Below are 17,923 nucleotides of genomic sequence, written 5' to 3' on the forward strand. Positions count from 1 at the left end.
TCCCTTTATCAGAACCCCTGCCCCACAAAAGGGTGTGTAAAAACAGGGAACAAAAATAGCATGGAAGCAGCTATAGCAGAAGCCCACTACATAAGCCATACGTTTTAGGTGGAAAAATAATATTTTATTGGGATTTTGCCTAACAATACCAGCACTTCTATTCCACAGAGTAAATAACACTCAGCTTCCTCAGCTCCTGAAGTCTCCTATGGAAAGCAGACTACAAATGAGACATTGCTCAGAGATACTTAATCCTTTTGTGTTTGGTTTCAGTCCACTTCACTATAGTATGAGGCAGTCAGAATTTATACCAGACTGTCCTTCCACACTTCATTCACAACCTTGCTTCATTAACTTGTCTTTTCCCTCTCTCTCAGTTAGCTAAAAAGCTATTAAATATTTGTAGCTAAAAATTATTAAGGTGTTCCCTTTCTATGTACATTGAATGACACAATCTGTTGGAAAAAGACAATTGTTAAGAACAGGTGACTAATGCTGTGCTTTTGTGAACTAGCAATGGCAGCTTGGGTGGGTTTAATTTGTTATCAATCAAATCAGAGTAGGATAATGAGAAATAAAACTAAATCTTAAAAACATCTTCTCCCCACCCCTCCCTTCTTCCCAGGCTTGACTTTACTCCTGATCCTCTACCTCCTCCCCTAAGCAATGCAGGGGAATGCCATGCCTAAAGCCCACCCACTACCAAAACATTGACATGCACGCCCATTACAGCTGAAGAAGCCAATATTTTGGGTTTCATTTGCTTTTAAGGTAAAACACTGCAATAATTTTTATATGAGTGTTTTAAATATAGAACTGGTCTTTAAAAATTAGTATTTGTGGAAAAATATTAAAGGTAATAAATAGCTGTGATATTTGAAATGAGGACAGAGCTAGAAAACTAAATCAAGGACCCAGGCATGCATATTTTTTAAAAGCACAATTTTTCAGTTAAGAAGTAAGATGCAGTCCTGCAAAGAAAAGCCATACATTAAACCACTAAACCCTTTAGAAGGAAAAGAAACAAACAAACCTCACCATCTGTGTTAACTATTCAGTCACTACTGCTCACAGGATAAAGAACCTAGAAGCAGAAGTGTTACCTCCTCTCTTACTACTGGAAAAGAGATTGGTCTTTGGTTTATTGAATCAATGACAGTGAGTACTACGAGAAGATCTAGCATATTTACTAAGATAAGTTCTGAGTATACTGAAAAAAAATTCTTATTTGTCTAGTTAGCCTCAAAAAGACAGCTGTACTTCCATGAGACAGTATCTTACCTGTTCTCTTGGGACAGATTTCTTAATGGGAATAATACTTGGGGAAAAGAATTGTCACTAAGAGAAATATCTGAACAGCATTGGCTGGAGTTGTTGGAAAGATTGCACAAGAACTTTCATTTCAGAAGTAGAAAGGCAGAACTCTCAGTGCTAAAATCAACCCAAATCCCAAAGCACACATTTGGTGCCACTGCTTGATTATTTGCTTGATTCAAGATGCATTTTCTTGCATTTTGATTTTGATGTTCTTGTGACTGAACTGTGACCATATTTTTAGCATCAGTATTTGTTGCACAGAAACCCTGTTTATGGCAGACATTTAGGTTTACTATCACTGTGGCTGATGTTTTACCTATTACATGTGATCACCTAGCATCACTCCACTAGTGCTGAGCAAGACTTGGAAAATTCTTCTACCTTTCTCATGTTTCCATAGGTTTTTTCTAAGTACGCACTTTGGTAACTACTGGAACAGCCAGTCCACATGTTCATTAACAAAACATAAGATTTCAAGAAGGATGTTTTGAACTGAGAATATTAACTTTCATAGGTTCTGATACTGTCATAATCTCAACTGTGTATTTACAAAATGTGAATATGTAGAGACCACCCACTTATTTTGTCCTACACTGTATCTGTCTTCCTTCTTTACGATCAGGAATAAAAAGCTCCTCCATCCCTTGTAACAGGCCATTTACATCCTCATATATATTTTCATAAGCTCTTTGGGTTACTTTTATGCCTATTATAAATAAAGGAAGGATTATTTTAACGAGGAAATCATAGGCACACCTATGAAGCACAGAAAGACCTATGGCAAAACCAGCTGAACTCTAGATGAGGGTACAGAGTATGTATGTAAGCTTCAGCAGCATGAGCCAACTTCAAAACTATTTTGATGAAAAATTCATTTTAAACAAAAAACCTGATTTGTTCTATTTATTTGGCATTGACAGCTCCACAAAACTGATGCTTCTTTTCAGTGACTTTTGCCAGTGCAGGTTTTCTTCTTTTAATTAATGCAAGACAAAGTTGGATGACCTTTTTCACCTGTGTCTAAGCTGTCACACGAGCAGTTCACTCGTTCTCTGCTTCCCAGAGAAAACCATCTCAAAGACATACTGACCTGAACCTCCACTTAAGCACAGGCTGAGTGCTAGAGAGCAGAATTCCTTTCATACAGGCAGCACCTCAGATTTCAATCTGTATCAGTACTGACACGCAATCTACACACAGCAACCTGGTCAGGAAACATCTCTGGACTCAAGGTAAATTGTACCCATTTTCAGAAAAAGCACATGTGAGTATCAAGTGAGCTGCTCCTCGTGGTGTCCAAAGACCTGCACAGCTCCTCCACGGTGTGCTTGGTAGCACACACACTACTTTAGATCATGATTAAATTTCCCCATCATAAACAAGAAGTAATGATAGCAGGTACTTGCTAGCACTGAATCACCTCTCCTTACTGCAGTGCTTCTCTTTATTGCAATACAGTTTTAATTAGCACTTACAAGACAGGCCTGTGAGATCTGGTGAAGCATGGGGCACACACCATGGGTTCTTAAGGCATCCATTCCCGCCTGTTTAATAATTATGGTGATATGCTGAACACTACCCAGGCTTTTAGACATTCATTAGGATGTTATCTTTGCTCTTTAGGAGGGATTTTATATTTTCATATTACTTAAATATATGCTGTGGAGTTAACCAATTTTAAATACTCATAAACACAGGGAAGACTAAGTTTTATCTGTGTTTTAGTTTCACAAGCTTATACTGTCTGAAAAACTCCACACTCTGGATAAAACTTGTGCTTTTTGTAGATGCTCTCTGTCCTTGTTTGATCCCCAAAAATCTCCCCAAACAGAGCTAGTGTTCAAACCACCAGTTCAAATAATTGAGAGTGTGGGGGGAAGGATAAATCATTATATATCTGAATTTCTTATGTACACTCTGAATCCTAGGAAAAGGAGACATGAACACCAATTGATTTCTGTCACCGTGGATAATAAAAGCAGATCTTAAAAAGACTTTTGCTGGTAGGAGAGGCTCCATAATTTATTCCCAATAGTAATTTAATTTAGCCAGCCTCAAATGAAACAAGAAGCACAGAAGGAATTGCAATTCTGAACTGTTTTTCTCCAAGTGTTTCCCAGGATTACTCTGCTTTAACTATCCTTGCTGAAGGTTACACCTTACATCAAAACCAGCTCTTAGTTTGCCAGTTTGATCCTCTAAAGCCTTTCCAATTACTCATTTCCCCTGACTTCTCAACTGCCACAGAGGAGTAAAGAGGGCTGAATAGAGCAGGAAAGAAAAAAGAGAAGACACAAAAATTCAGTTTGTCAAACCTACTTCCACAAAATGTGAACATTAGTACAGCACTGTATCAAACATATTGCAGTGGTTTCTCATTAGAAACTAACATAAAAGGTTTTCAAAAATACCTTAAAAAGAATATTTATAAAAGTATTGATCAATTTTTCTGCTTCATCCCTCAAGTCACACATATTTTTATGGGAGACTATTCAAACTAGGGAAAATCTTGAATCACATAGAATGAAACTTTCACTACATTTTTCCAGATTTTAATTCTCAGTTAAGCAAAAATAAATTTTAAATTCACATTCTGGTGATGAAGAAAAATGAACATTATCAAATGATGTGCTGAGCCTCATATTTTTCTCTACCAGCATAGGTAATTTGTTCTGCTCAGGATTAAACAAATACCTGGAAAATTTTCACATCTGAACAAGGTACCTTGAGAAGAAAAACAGAAGGGCATGAACCTCTTACAGGAAAAGTGTAAAAACATTCTCTTTTCTCTCTAAAGCCAAAAAACATTGGAACGTTACTTTGTTTGAACAAAGGATAGTTTTTCTCTAGTTCCACTGAAGATAAAATTTTATCCCTGTTACACAGCATTTTGTGTAGAAATGGACACTCTAAATTCAGAAAACGCTGCAGAGAATAAGCTGCAGCTCAAAAATAAAACGTATCTATTTCCCAGGATTACTCCATTCCAAGGACTTTAGCTGAGGGGTGCACATTAGCTTAAAAGCTAGCTCTTAGTTTGCAAGCTTGATCTATACACTTCTATTTACTTTTCCCCAACTTCCAGGTGTCCATGGAGAGAACAGTATCCGCGATCCACACACAAGAGTTTTCTCTTATTGTGAATTATGTAAAGCTACATTTCAAATGTGTTACACAGCTGTGCTGAAGCAGGAAGGGAACAGCTTTATCCACAGCCATAGAGGGTGGTACAAATGCTGATCATACAACTGAAGCACACTGTCTGGGCAAAAGCCAGAGGAGGAGTCCCTGAGATGGAAGACTCTGGTTCATGAAAGTTAAAGCAGCTGCACAGCTTCCACCAACACCACATAGAGATTCAGGCTCTGTACAGAAAATTCTTCACTATTTTAGATACTCTGAAGCAGGGTACTATGGTAATATTTTAATATTTATGAAGAATTCAACACAATAAAGAGATTAAAATATTTTCCTAGCAGTTTACTAAGTTTTATAAATACCAACACCCACAAGCTTCTATATTTTACAAACATCAATATTTACCCATCATCATGAGAATAATTCAGTCTTAGTGATCTCATGAGCTGCATTTAGCTGATATTACACAAGTTGCAACAAGCCCTCTCCACCACCATCCAAGCAGGACACACTAGATCCCTAATTTTCCTTGGCTGCTATCAAAAGTAAGCCTGCAGTAGCTGTGCAATATCCCCTTAGTTATATCTGACATTTTAACAGCTTGTCTGCTCCTGGCACATAGAGCTGGAGCACAGGGGCCACTAGGAAGGTGGGGCACAACCATCAGTCCTTGCTGCACTTGAAACCTTGCCTAGCAAAGCCAGAGGCAGCAGCTTCCTCTACTCAGGCACCACATACACATACCCACACTGAGTTTCCTCCTTACTGCTACTGCCAGGGAATACACTTTGCTTCTGGAACAATCTACAGCTCTTAAATGGCAGTGAATTATGTGGCTTGCACCAAATGCTTGCTTTTTCCTCTATCATTTCTCCTGCACTGTAACCCCAGTCAGCTCAGGACCATATTCACATACACCACATTACATACAAAGAAGCAACACCTACTACCATTACCACAACAATTTATTCAGACCTCATTTTAGCACAAAAGATCCACATGGAAAGAAGGCTGAAGGACAAATAGAGCATCATAAAACGGTCTGTGGGTCACTGCATAAGCACAGCTGTAACAAGAGAATAAATCAGAATACCACAACACAAAATAGCACCTACTTACAACAGGATCCACACGCTGCTCTTCTTTCATGCTCAAACTGCAATGGAGCCAGGGCTGCTATAGCAGCTCCAGCACCATCAGTAATCTCGCAGGTATTTTTAATTCGCCACATTCATCTCTCTGAGGGGAAAGTCAGATCACATTGCCTATTATGAACCTTTTCCTAGGGTCAGGAATCCGGATCACCAGCATCCACCGTCATCCAACTTTTAACTTTTCCTGAAGACAAGCCAAAATCCTCATGAATTTTTCCTTCAGAGGTGAGTCAGCAACTGCCCCGCACCTGCCCTGCCCTGCCCTGCCCCCAGGTGTTCTCAGTCTCCCGGCACCGCCCCCAAGGCCGTGGAACAAAGAGTTAATTAAGGTCATTAACAGCTGCAGCTGGGCTGGGCTGGCCACAGCTGTGTCAGATCCTCTCTACCAACGTTCATGTATTTAAACACCTCCAGAGGGCACCTGGGTGGCAGAGTTAGCGCTTATTGAGGCTGCAGGAGAAACACTTGGAGCACAAAGATGGGGATTTTAACTTGGAATAGGTGACCTACCCTTCAAGGTTACACCCTACAGTTAGAGAGCAAACGGGAAGGAAATATAATATATCTGCATAATAATATTTTATTAATGATACTAGCTGAAACACATCAAAGCCTTCCTTCCTAGAAGCTTAGGGTGTTCTTACACACCCAAGCAGGCAAGAAAAGCAGTGCCAGTGAGGAGAAGGTACTCTATGCTCAGCCTTCTTGCACCAAAAAAAAAAAAAAAAAATTGATACTATTATTAAGATTTTCATTTCACTAGACATCCTGGAGAAGAAACTATAGAGCAAAGCTTTGATAAGTCTCACTGATTGTTCACGTTTTCAGCACATTTTGAGTGTAGAAACAGCTCCCTGAAGAAAAGATCTGTTCAGAGGAAAAGTGTAGGAATCAAGAAGCAGCAAAACCCCTTGTGCTTCCTGTAGGGATTAATTACCTGTGAGGAACGCTGGGAGTCTGCTCCGGGGGGACTTCAGGGCAGGTTATTCTTAACCTACAACATCTCCCTGTGGCTGGGAGAACAAAGCAGCTCCTCCCACGTACCGTGTACTGCGCTCCTAATGAGCGATACACGATTCGTGGGACTCACTCATAGCAAATAAATGCCAATAAATTAAAAAACTGTATAGAAAAAGAATTGAAAGTAGCACATTCAGACCCAATTGTGGATTATTTAGTAGGCAATTTTACAAATACCTAAATGTTTTCATATAAACAAACAATTTGAATATAAGCTTTCATTTTAAATGAACCCACCACATCCATGAGGTTGGAGACAAATTTCAAAGGGAATATATGTATCTGTAGGCAGCATTTGGTTTTCTCTTTATAATTAATTAGTTAAAAAACTTAATATATTACTTGCCTCCATATTTATAGCCAAAAATTACATAGTTGAGATACTCTTGCTCATCAGAAACAAGCAGGATTAAAAGATTTTTACTGCAGATAAACTCTCATGAAATTCAGAAAATCATGTTGTTTTTCTAAATATTGGGGGGGATTGTTAAATTTAAACACAAATATTTCTTTAAAGAAAATAGATTTAATCCTTTCTGAAGACCCAGAATATTCTGTAAAAAATTACTGATGGTTTTAACAGCCAATCTGATTGTTTTCCAAGTTTCCCGAATACCAAAGCTGCAAATGCATAATAATGTTTTTTGAGTTTTCACATGAAAGGGAAAACCATTCCTGAGCCTTCATGTTACTGCTCTGGCCTGCCTGGTCTGAGAAACCATTCTATCTTCAAGTGTGTTTAGAATTACTTTTGTTTTTTTAACTGCATATCATGTCCTTTACAGAGTACAATATCTGGGACCTTAATGCTATTATACCCTTCAATCCCTTCAAAAATAGGATGAACTCCTTTTTAAAGTTCCAATAAGGGACATTCTTGGCACAGTCTGCCTGAGAACTTGCTTCCTTCCTGCCTCAAGTCACCAGATCATATCACACTTCATAGAACAGAGGGAAAAAAAGGTATAAAAAATTAAGACATGAGGACTTTAAGATATTGCCCTCATAAAGAGTCTGTTAGGCTCTGTAAGATTGCAAGTTTCTAACATGAAACTCTGCCAATGAGTTTGCTGGAGTAAAGAATTTAATTTTTATTCTTCTGCTCTTTGCCTTGATGACAAGTAAGATCCAACAATTAATGACCATTTGTGTGCTGCCCATCAAAAATATTACATGGATCAAAGATGAACAAATATTTAATGCACTAAAAGTGCACAGCAGAGATGGGAGAAGGAAGTAAACTAAACGAGGAGCAAAGAAATTAACATATAATCAAATTGTTATCATCAGTTGGGATTATTTATGAACTCGCATTTACTTGAGTTGTACCAGAGTTTTAGAAAATTATACTTTAGAAATGCACATAAACATCTTGGCTGTAGCCATAATTCAATCTCCAAAAATTAATAAAAGTTCCAAATTTGTTTTCATATTTTCAGATTTCTATATTCATACAGGTATTGGAATTAATTTATTCATCAGAAATGTTCTAATATTTAGTCACTTCTTAATAGTTGACTAATTTTGGCACAGCAGTTTTCAACTGGCCTGATTTCATTCAAAGTCATATGGCTGACTCATGTTTATCATGTACATAGCAGTTAATGTTGCAAGTAGTACAACTAAGCATTAATAACATGACTGGTTACAAAATCTGTAGGACAATTAGTCTTTATATATTTTAAGCCCATTAAGCACTCCTACACTTAAACTAGATGTTAACATTTGTAAAATAATAGCTCCGTGGTCTGTACTTCGCATGTTGGCTCAGTAAATTAATGCTTTCAGGGGAATTAAAAATCTAAAATAATCTGGAAGCACAAAGTCCTGCTGAAAATACAGCAATATATTAAATGGATGGGTTTTTTCTCCAAGGAATCAAATTGTGAAATTGGTGTTTTGTGAAAGTTCAGGCAAGATTTTTTTTGTCACCTCTGACAGAATCAGCAAATGTAACTTTGCCTTCAGCATTTGGTGTTTATGTGGACCTCCTGATAAAAAGTAGGGAAATGTCAGGTGAGCACTGAAGTGACTAATGTTACATTTCAGTGTTATTAATACTATTATTTTCCACACTTTTCCAGAACACGACAGAAAGCCCACTCACGTCAGAAGGTGAGACTATTAAACAAGTTATGTGTTGCTTTATAAAAATATGGACTATTTAACAAAACAATAGATGTGAAGTACATTTGCTTCATGTACTAACTATACCCACAATGCAATAGACACAGAAACATCATCTCTGGAAACAGAAATATAATTTAGAAATAAAAGCTTATGCAGGTAAGTATTTCTCTAATGAAAGAGCAGTTTCAAAGGAGGAGCTAAAGCAGAGAGAGGCAGAGAAGCTGAGGATGTGTTAAGCAAACCAACTCAGCAGTCGTAACAGGCAAGGTAAGGTTTTCAAACCTTTCCTGCTTTGAGACACCACTCTGTTCCCCAGTTAGAAAGGAGAAATAAGAACTGCACTCTTGCAGTATCCATGCAGAATACATTGTTGACAGCTGTGTACATAAAGTTACACAGCCAATAAAACACACCATTCTATCAGCACAAGAAGGGAGAGCATCTGCACACCCACAACGTTTTAAATCACAGATTTTTCTCCTGTCCAAAGTCACACACTCATCTGTGTATGTAATGGACACGTACATCTGAACTTATTCAACTTTCTGAACCAGGAGAATATTTTAAAAAATACTTCAGGTTACCTTAATAGGACAAGTTGTAGAATGTTTTACCACGTAGAAGACTTGCCAAGAAAATGTGAGCAGAGAAATATGAAACTGCTTTGCTTTAAATATAACATTTGATAACAAGAGCTGCAATTACTAATCAAGGACATCAAAGACAAAACACATACACTCCAAAAGAATTTAAATGTAAATTACTCCTTCAAAAAGACACAGCTTCATGCAATGTAATTATATTCCTACCAATTATAGCATTAGAAGATTAACAGTAGAATACAAAACATAAGTAGGAATGGGAACACATAGGATACAACAGGAACTATTTTCTTTCCCCAGAAATACCATTTTTTATTTATGTTAATCATTAAATGGGCAGACAGAAAAAAATGACAAGCTGGGGCTATAAGACTGAGATTTTCTTCTTCATCACTTCTGTTTCTGTGATGGTATTTCTGTCTTCCTGATATCAATATCTGTTTCTCAGGGTTATCTTCCAGCACTTTCTCTCCCTTCCAACCCTCTTTCTCAGCCCCATTTTCCTCTTCTCTAACTTAATTTAATTCAATTCAATTTTCCTTAAATTAAATAATGGTGTTTGGCTTTACAGGTTACATGCTCTTGCAGCAAGTTTTACAGTTTTAAATAAATCAGAGAGGGAATCCTGGCAGAACTTTCCTGTAGTGGGTATGGGGGAGATTGAGCTAAAATGAATACAAGTAAATGAAGTCCAAGCCCTAGGAGTCTCTAATATAGCATTTTTCCATTCACAGACAAAATGTAAGAAAACGTTGATTAATGACTTTTCTTCTTCATATATCACATTAGACTTCAATTAAAGATAGATTTTGAAGTTTGTGACTTGACAGTACAGTAAATCTGGCTTTAAATTTGGCAGCGCTGGATCAAAATCAATAGAGTCATAGAGGACAAAAATGCTGATCCAGCACAGGCTCCGCCTGCTCGCTCCAAATCATTCTGAGCATTCATAGAGTAATTTCAGACCAACCACTTTTCTGCTGAATAAGATGTCTCTGTAACACTTTCCTACAAGGAGACATCACAGAATGAATCTTATGACTAACGAAGGTGACAAAAACTCCACATCACAGATCCCTTGTTCTATAATCTGCCAGACAGATTATTTGACTTCCCACTCGATCACACTGAGATCAACTTTGTAGAGTAGTGCACGATTAAATCACATGGAGCAGCCTGTCCCCAGGTTAGAGAGAAACACAGATGCTTCTGGGGTAAGAAAGCAGCATCCACATCTTCAGGGGCCAGGAGTGCAAGTAAGCTGTGATTGTGGGTTAGAAGTGCAGCAGGTTCTAAGAGCTGGATGAACTCCTCATTGTCTCATTACAGACAGTTCCCTTTGTTAGGTAAGTACCTGTTTCCAGTAACTTCTGCATTCTCTGCCCTGGAGAAGCTGAGTTATCGAATCCAAATCTAGGCACAGGCCTTAATTCCCACCCTGGAAGTGGGATGAAGGGTTGTATGCTTCCAAGATACAGGAGGACAAATGACCCAAACAGCTCTTGTTCTTTGAACAAGTTCAAGATATACTGAACTAAAAGCTGCACCTGTAACAAGAGGACACCAGGTTTACATTGCCCCACAAAGAAATGGGACACAGGAAAGGCCAAATCTGCACAAAAATAAACAAGAAACATAAAAAGTAAGTTTATTGGAGAGAGAATCTGAATCAAAATTTAAGTGTTGGAATATGAAACATCATTTTGAGAGTGACAACACTATGGAAAATGAACACTGTAAAAAGTATGAATTTTGCTTTTAAATTGCTTTCTACTATGTCATCTTATAAACACTTAGAATCTACAGCTTGGCAACAAAATTCAGTTTTATCTAATATGGTTTTGCCATCATCTGTCTCCAAATAAAGACCTCAAATAATGTGTAAACACTTTTACGTAGAATAAAAGTCTGTAACATTAGAGTAAAAGTCTGTAATAGTATTATAACATGAAAGTGGCATTTAGTAAATGCAACCAGAAAACAGAATGTGATTCAGAAAGAATTAATATCCTAAACTGATGCACAATGAAAACACATTTTCCATCAAACCTTATTTAATGCAGCCTCGTTTCTCCTGCACAGCAAGGCAGCAGAGGTGGCTGGGATCCTGTGTGGAAAGAGCCCACAAAGCCATTATGGATTTCTTGCCCATCCATACTCCAGCATAAGGAATTAAAAATACTCATATATTGTTTTGTCCCCTGATTTTTTTTTTTTTTTTTAATTCGTATAAAGATGGTCAGATGCCTTCAAAATTTGCAGCTTCTGCTCCCCTGACTTCCAGCTTCTCCCCTGACTAGGCAGAAGACAGAGCACGGGCTCTGAAGCAGGTTAGACCTGGGGAAGGGCTGGGAGGGATTTCAAGTTGGCGAATACAACAGACTCTGCTACTTGGTGCTTGGCCAGTGAGAATTCCCCGAGTTCACTCAGGGATCTCTAACCCCTTGTTCTATCTTAGCTATGTAAAAAAACCCTTTGGGGTTCTGTTTTGCACTTAAGTGTCAAAAACGAGGGTTTTGTTTTAGGACTGAGAACAGAACCTTCGGCTGTTCATAAAGATAAGTAAAAACGCAAAACTCAAGGTTATCACACCCTTGTGGGATTGGTGTTAAGATCCAGGCTTTGAAGAAAATTCACATATGGATTTCAGAAATTCCTAGTTTGCATTTAGGTCTCTCTTTACTTCCAATAGTTTATAACCTATATCTTACAGATTAAACTAGATGCATGTCAAGAACAAAACCAAACAAAAATCACAGCTCTCACACCATTATAATTCTTTCCTCATTATACATGGATAAAAATGCTCCATGTCATAAATATTACATAAGAGGCAATACATTTCAATAAAGCAAATGGATACATTTTTGAAGATCAGGTGTAAGATTGGCCATATTTCACTTAAATCTTCAAAGAAGCAAATAAATTATTTTTAACAAGCCAGTAATAAGCCTGACATGCGAAGTAAATGTGCTGAATTTTTTTAATGAAACATGTTAAAAATTTCATATAAGATGTCAATTAATTCCTTGCTTTCTAAACATAAAAAAGATTATAACTCAAAGCGATTTTAAGCAGTACCTTTCCTGAATTCTTCCCTCTTTCCCCATAAAAAGCAGTGTGTGCTTTTTTTTCCAACCAAAAGGAAGCATATTTTTAAAATGTACTTACTGGAAAAAACAAGTTGGTGGGAAATGTTTTAGTTAGTTACACTATTACAGGGTCAGGTTCTGAGTCTAGGATCTGGATGTCAACAAGCCCAATTCTTCCTCATCAGCACTTTGGATTTCTATGGGCAGAGTACAAATACTCTTATCAAAATCCAGACCAAAACAAACAGGTAAGAGAATTAAGAATAATGTATTCAAACCTCACACATACAGAACATTTTTTTAAATAGTGTTAAACATTCTTTTGAGAATCTGATAGCTGAGGTGACCCACAGCACTAAAGCATTTGGTAATTTCATTCCTCTTCAAGAAAGCATATAAACATGTGTTTAACTTTAATCACAGATCACCTTACTGCTTTCATCTGGACATAATCATTAACCATAAACACGTGCTTAAATGCCTCACCGGAAAGGGATGAGATTACTCACACTCCTACAGTTCATTTTATGCTTCTGCGTTGTAGTGGCCTCTTGGCAGGCTGAGCTGTGTGTGCTCACAGCAGACACGAGCTGGGATGCCCTGCAGCAGGGACTGCATGGTGCCTTCCTGCCTGCTCCTTAGCAAGTCCTGGGGTGGGTCATGTCAGACAGCTCTGCACAGGGTTCTCCAGTGGGACTTGGCCAAAACTCTTGTAAAAAACTACAGCCAGTGAATTGAAGCTCCAAGAAATCTTCTAACACTGAAATTAATTCTTTTTCAGTAAGACCACTGACTAAAGTTAACAGTTATTGCCAAGTCCACTTGTTAGGTGCTAAGATTAAAGTCTAGCTACTAACAAGCCTAAATCAGCAGTGCTGAAGGCTGCAGAACCATGCTTTTGGTGTATACAAAGACTATCTTCTGTAAAATATCGAGCTTATTTTTGCACAGAGCCTCAAGCTATGGTACTGGAGATGCATTCTGTATGTCAACTCTCCCTCTCTTAACATACCATATTTATGGCCCTTATGACTGCAATGTCTAACTGCCTTCCTAGGAATTGGAAGATAAAAGTAAACCAGACAGAGCTCACAGCAGCGAGCTGAAATCCATTTCCAGGGAATTAAATTCAGCTCGGAACATGTATCAAATATCAAGCCCTTCTTCTTGGAATAAAAACTGTGCTACAAAAGGACCAAACAAATTCCTTCCAAATCGCCCACATTTCCATACGTAGTCACGTCGAGTTGTTTAATCCAGTAAAAAGCTGGTGGCCAGCACCGAGACAAACAAGCATATGAGCACTTTAAGAAAATAGGATCTGTGAAACTAATAGAGATCAACACTGTAACCCAGCTGTTTGGTTTGTAGGCACTTGCAGAGCAGTGCATTTAGCATATAAGCCACTTGTCACAGCTGTTCCTGCACTTAACTGAAGCATTCCCCCTAACTGGATTGCTGTGCCCGACTGCCGTGCTGCACTGACTGTCAGGACGGGGGGTTCTTCATATCTGGGCAAGCAAACAGCCTTTGATAAATGGTACCACTTGTTATGAAAACGAGCATCACTTGTTCCAAGGAACAGTAACTCTGGACTATGCCCATCACTTGGGAAAGACTTCACCTACTGCCTGCCATTCTTCTGTCACAGTTCCTGAAAAAATCCTCTACTCGCCTCTTAATATTTCTGCAATTAAAGCACCTGTCATTTTACAGTCTCACAGCACAAAACAAGAATTTTGAGCATGCATCTTAAAAAATAATACATCTCAAGTAGCCATTTTACTTACACTAGACTGAAAGTATTTTTTAGCATCTACATTGGCATGACTGGTTTTGTTCCTGTAGTTAACATCATTCCCAAAATCAATTATATTTTTCACAGAGCAAACAAACTTGAAAAAGAATATTCAAGTTAAAACAAGGTAGTAATCCAGAATTAGATTTGTCACTTGGCTGTTTCTCAGCATTTAAGAAATATACAAAACCAAATTGCCAGGTTTTGTCTGCACAATTGTTTAGTCAGCTGAATTCCAGCCTGACTTATAGAGAAAATACTCAGGCATCTGCATGCTTACACACTTCTGTTTTTCCAGATAAACCCTGTGATACAATAAAGTATTTTGGCAATACTTAAATCACTAAGAGATATTAGTTAAATATTTCCAGATTCTTTGGCCCATAATGTGTGAGGACGCAAACATTCAGTGAAAATCAGGGGATAATACAAATCAACAAAGCAGGGGGGGAACAAATCAAAACACAGACCTCCTCCCACCCTCAAATTTTGAGGCAGTGATCCATCAGCATTTGAAGTCCTAAAGCTGAGAAAAAGATTTCATCTCTGCCCTGGGCAACATATTGTCTATATTTAAACTTGTTTTAAAAATAACTGAATAGGTTCACATGTCACAAGATTACATTTTCTTACTTTACAGTTCCAGCAGTTGCTCTGGTGCCCCAGACCCTCTGGCAGATCCAGCAGGGAGACTGAACAATGGACAAACACACATAGAACCAGCAGCATCGTTTTGGATCTTTCACATCTCAGACTTTTAAGGAGCACTAGCAAGATGGTGAGGGAAAACCTGAATTGCCTTTAGCACAGCACTTGTTTGTAAATAGGATCTCAGGAGAGAGCAAGATGTGTTAGGTTCTAAAAAGGAAAGATTTAATTGAGGAAAGGGGGAATATTGTCTCTTTGAATGGTTGTAGGTCACCAAAAGGAGGGAGGACAATTTAAATGCAGACCCCTGCCAGGGGGGTAACTGCTACCAAAAGAAGTCTTCTGAGTGGTGAACAATACAGAATAATAATGAAGTTGATTCCATCAGAAACACTCAAAGATTTTATGCTGCTAAAAAGAGATTTAAAAAATCCATGACCTTAATTATTTCTTTCCAATTTGTCTGTGAAAGGACAGCTGTGGCACTGCTTCCCAAGCAGTGCTTTTCAAGATAGGCAAAAAGTGCACTATCCAAAATTCCTTCTTCTGAATTGTTTTTGTAGAAATAATTCTTGCTCCACAGACATGTGAAGGTTCCTTAATCTCCCTAAAAATCCTAAAATTACTTTATCTTGAAATAGTGTGATTGTTTACAATAAATGTAGATATTTCAACAAATTAGTAAAGAAATTAATTATTTTTCTGAAACAATCTGAAGTGGTCCAGATCTACTGAAAGGAGGTGAATTACTGATTGTAGATTTTAAGGTCTAGAATGAATCTAATATAATTTGTCATTACCAAATGTGTCAAACCTGTCAGAAACAGAAGATGCGCTTTTTTCCACTGAGTTCATGAAACAAAAATATTTGTTAATGTTTGGGACAAAAACAAGAAGAGTACATAGATTCACTGGCAGAAAATAACAGTTCTGTGACTCCAGGATCACTTAGGAGATTTTAAAGCCTTAAACTGAAGGACAGATTGATCATCATGAAAATTAAACACAGTTTACTTTGACTGGCATCACAACTCCTATAAACTGCTTTTACTGATTTCTATTTTTCTAAATAAATTTACTGTCTTTGCTGGCATACAAACAGCCAATATTTATTTTGAAAATATACAGGTTCCTCCAGATCTGTCCAAACTTGTTTCTAAAAGCGATTAAAAATCTAGGGAAGAGCTTGTAAAGGCTGGCTTGTAAGACTAGAAATCCAGAAAAGAGCCCAGCTCTATTTATTCACCTCTTGAAAGTGGAAAGGTGAGCCCTAGTTGTTGTCCCTGTCAAAGGTTGGACTCGATCTTGGAGGACTTTTCCAACCTTAACAATTCTATGATTTTGGGATAAGCATGAATTCCATTCTGAATCAGCTCTTAGGTGGCAAAGAGAATCTGTAATGTTGTTTTGAACTTCCATTCCAGATAAAAAGAATAAGGATGCAAAACTAGTTGTGTTTCACATGTTTTAAAAAATTGAATGATTCAGGGGAATAATAAAAAAAATGAACAGCAAGAAAAGAAGTCTTTGATGGGGGTAGGGAACTAACTGGAAACTACTGGAAGTTTGGGCAGAGGGAAGGGAAACACCCTACATGAAAGCAAACTATTTAATAAAGGGTGCATGTTGGGAAAAGGCATTTCTCACACTTTTTTTCATTAACATCTACGCCTCACCTTTACAGAGCAGCACATCCCCCCATCCCCAGGAGCACTATCCCCAGTGCCCAGTGCTGGCTGATGTCTGCTGTGTTACAGCTGGAGGTTTAGTAGGCTGATTGCTTCATGTCATCTCCTGCATTTTTTAACAAAGCACACAGATCCTTACGGAATACTGATAGCATTTGCTGTACACATCTGTTTTTATGAGACAAAGTTATCTATTTGTCAGTCACATTGCATCTGCCTCGTATCACCATTCACAATATTGCTATTTCCAAATGCTTTGCTCATGTTTTATTTTTCCTGCTGTTTAAAACTGCAAGCAATGAGACAGCACTGCCACATTTCAGACATCTCCTCAGACACAACAGGACAACAAAGTGTGTGTCTCTTCGTGATGACAATCCCAAATGGACTGAAGCTCCAGGTTCAGGTAAGATGCTTTTGTAGTACATCTACATAATAACTCTATCTCCACGATCCTTTGCTTCAGCTGCTATGGTCAAACAAACAAACTCTTTTTGACAGGTAAGATAAAAGCCTTGCTCCAGTCTTTTGGCCTTTCTTATCAAGTAACCCAGAAAGATAAGACATGAAGTATTTACCAGAACTATTCAAATCTGGCCTACTTTGATGAGCAGTGAAATGTATTATGTTCTTTTAGTTTAATTCCAACTTTAATTTTTTTTACTTGATAAGTAGGGCCCCCTATTTGACCCTGAATCACTGAATGGGGGAAAGGAGGGAGGGAGAGAGAGAGGGAGGGAGAGAGAGAGGGAGGGAGGGAGGGAGGGAGGGAGGAAGGAGGGAAGGGAGGAAGGGAGGAAGGGAGGAAGAGAGGGAGGGAGGGAGGGAGGGAGGGAGGGAGGGAGGAAGGAAGGAAGGAAGGAAGGAAGGAAGGAAGGAAGGAAGGAAGGAAGGAAGGAAGGAAGGAAGGAAGGAAGGAAGGAAGGAAGGAAGGAAGGAAGGAAGGAAGGAAGGAAGGAAGGAAGGAAGGAAGGAAGGAAGGAAGGAAGGAAGGAAGGAAGGAAGGAAGGAAGTTGCCAGCGAAGAGAGTGCTACAAACAGTATTTTCCTCTCAGGCATCTATACTTGTGAATAAAAATAAGGACACACACGATGACCACGATCTCCTTTACAGCCTCCACCCTTATTTGCTAACGTATTTTTTCCAAAACAAATTAAGCACAAAGCTGCTGAAACCCTCCTCCCCCCATTTCATAAACTCAGAAAATGTGGTTTGTTTTCAAATTAGATACCACATTCTTACTAATTGGCTGCTTTACTCAACTCATACTTCTGTATGAGATACTCACAAACCAGTCTACAAGATGAAGATTTTTGTACATGCTAAGAATAAAAA

At 38.2% G+C, this 17,923-nt stretch overlaps 1 protein-coding gene and 1 long non-coding RNA gene across 6 annotated transcripts in view; both read right to left on the minus strand.

Moving 5' to 3' along the window:
* Window positions 1–17,923, minus strand: part of NRG3 (neuregulin 3) — a 667,244-nt gene that overhangs the window by 268,738 nt on the left and 380,583 nt on the right. The window contains exons 1-2 of one of the 5 annotated variants that reach the window (XM_069019209.1): window positions 4,386–4,431; window positions 4,012–4,041 (exon numbers count right to left, since the gene is read on the minus strand). The exons of 2 other annotated variants lie outside the window; for them this stretch is intronic. In XM_069019209.1, the coding sequence (XP_068875310.1) occupies window positions 4,012–4,041; window positions 4,386–4,410 (55 nt within the window). In that variant the 5' untranslated portion in view covers window positions 4,411–4,431. Of the gene's footprint in view, window positions 1–4,011; window positions 4,042–4,385; window positions 4,432–5,570; window positions 5,885–17,923 lie in introns of those variants that run through there. 2 more of the 5 variants (XM_069019208.1, XM_069019210.1) reach the window with 2 other exon arrangements.
* On the minus strand, window positions 8,926–12,810 carry LOC138112325 (uncharacterized). The gene is made up of 4 exons (XR_011151694.1): window positions 12,743–12,810; window positions 12,533–12,650; window positions 11,411–11,468; window positions 8,926–10,973 (listed from the first exon to the last, which is right to left on the minus strand). It is a non-coding gene; the product is annotated as an uncharacterized lncRNA (long non-coding RNA).

The sequence above is a fragment of the Aphelocoma coerulescens genome, chromosome 6, assembly GCF_041296385.1.
Source record: "Aphelocoma coerulescens isolate FSJ_1873_10779 chromosome 6, UR_Acoe_1.0, whole genome shotgun sequence".
In the NCBI taxonomy this organism is placed as follows: Eukaryota; Metazoa; Chordata; class Aves; order Passeriformes; family Corvidae; genus Aphelocoma; species Aphelocoma coerulescens.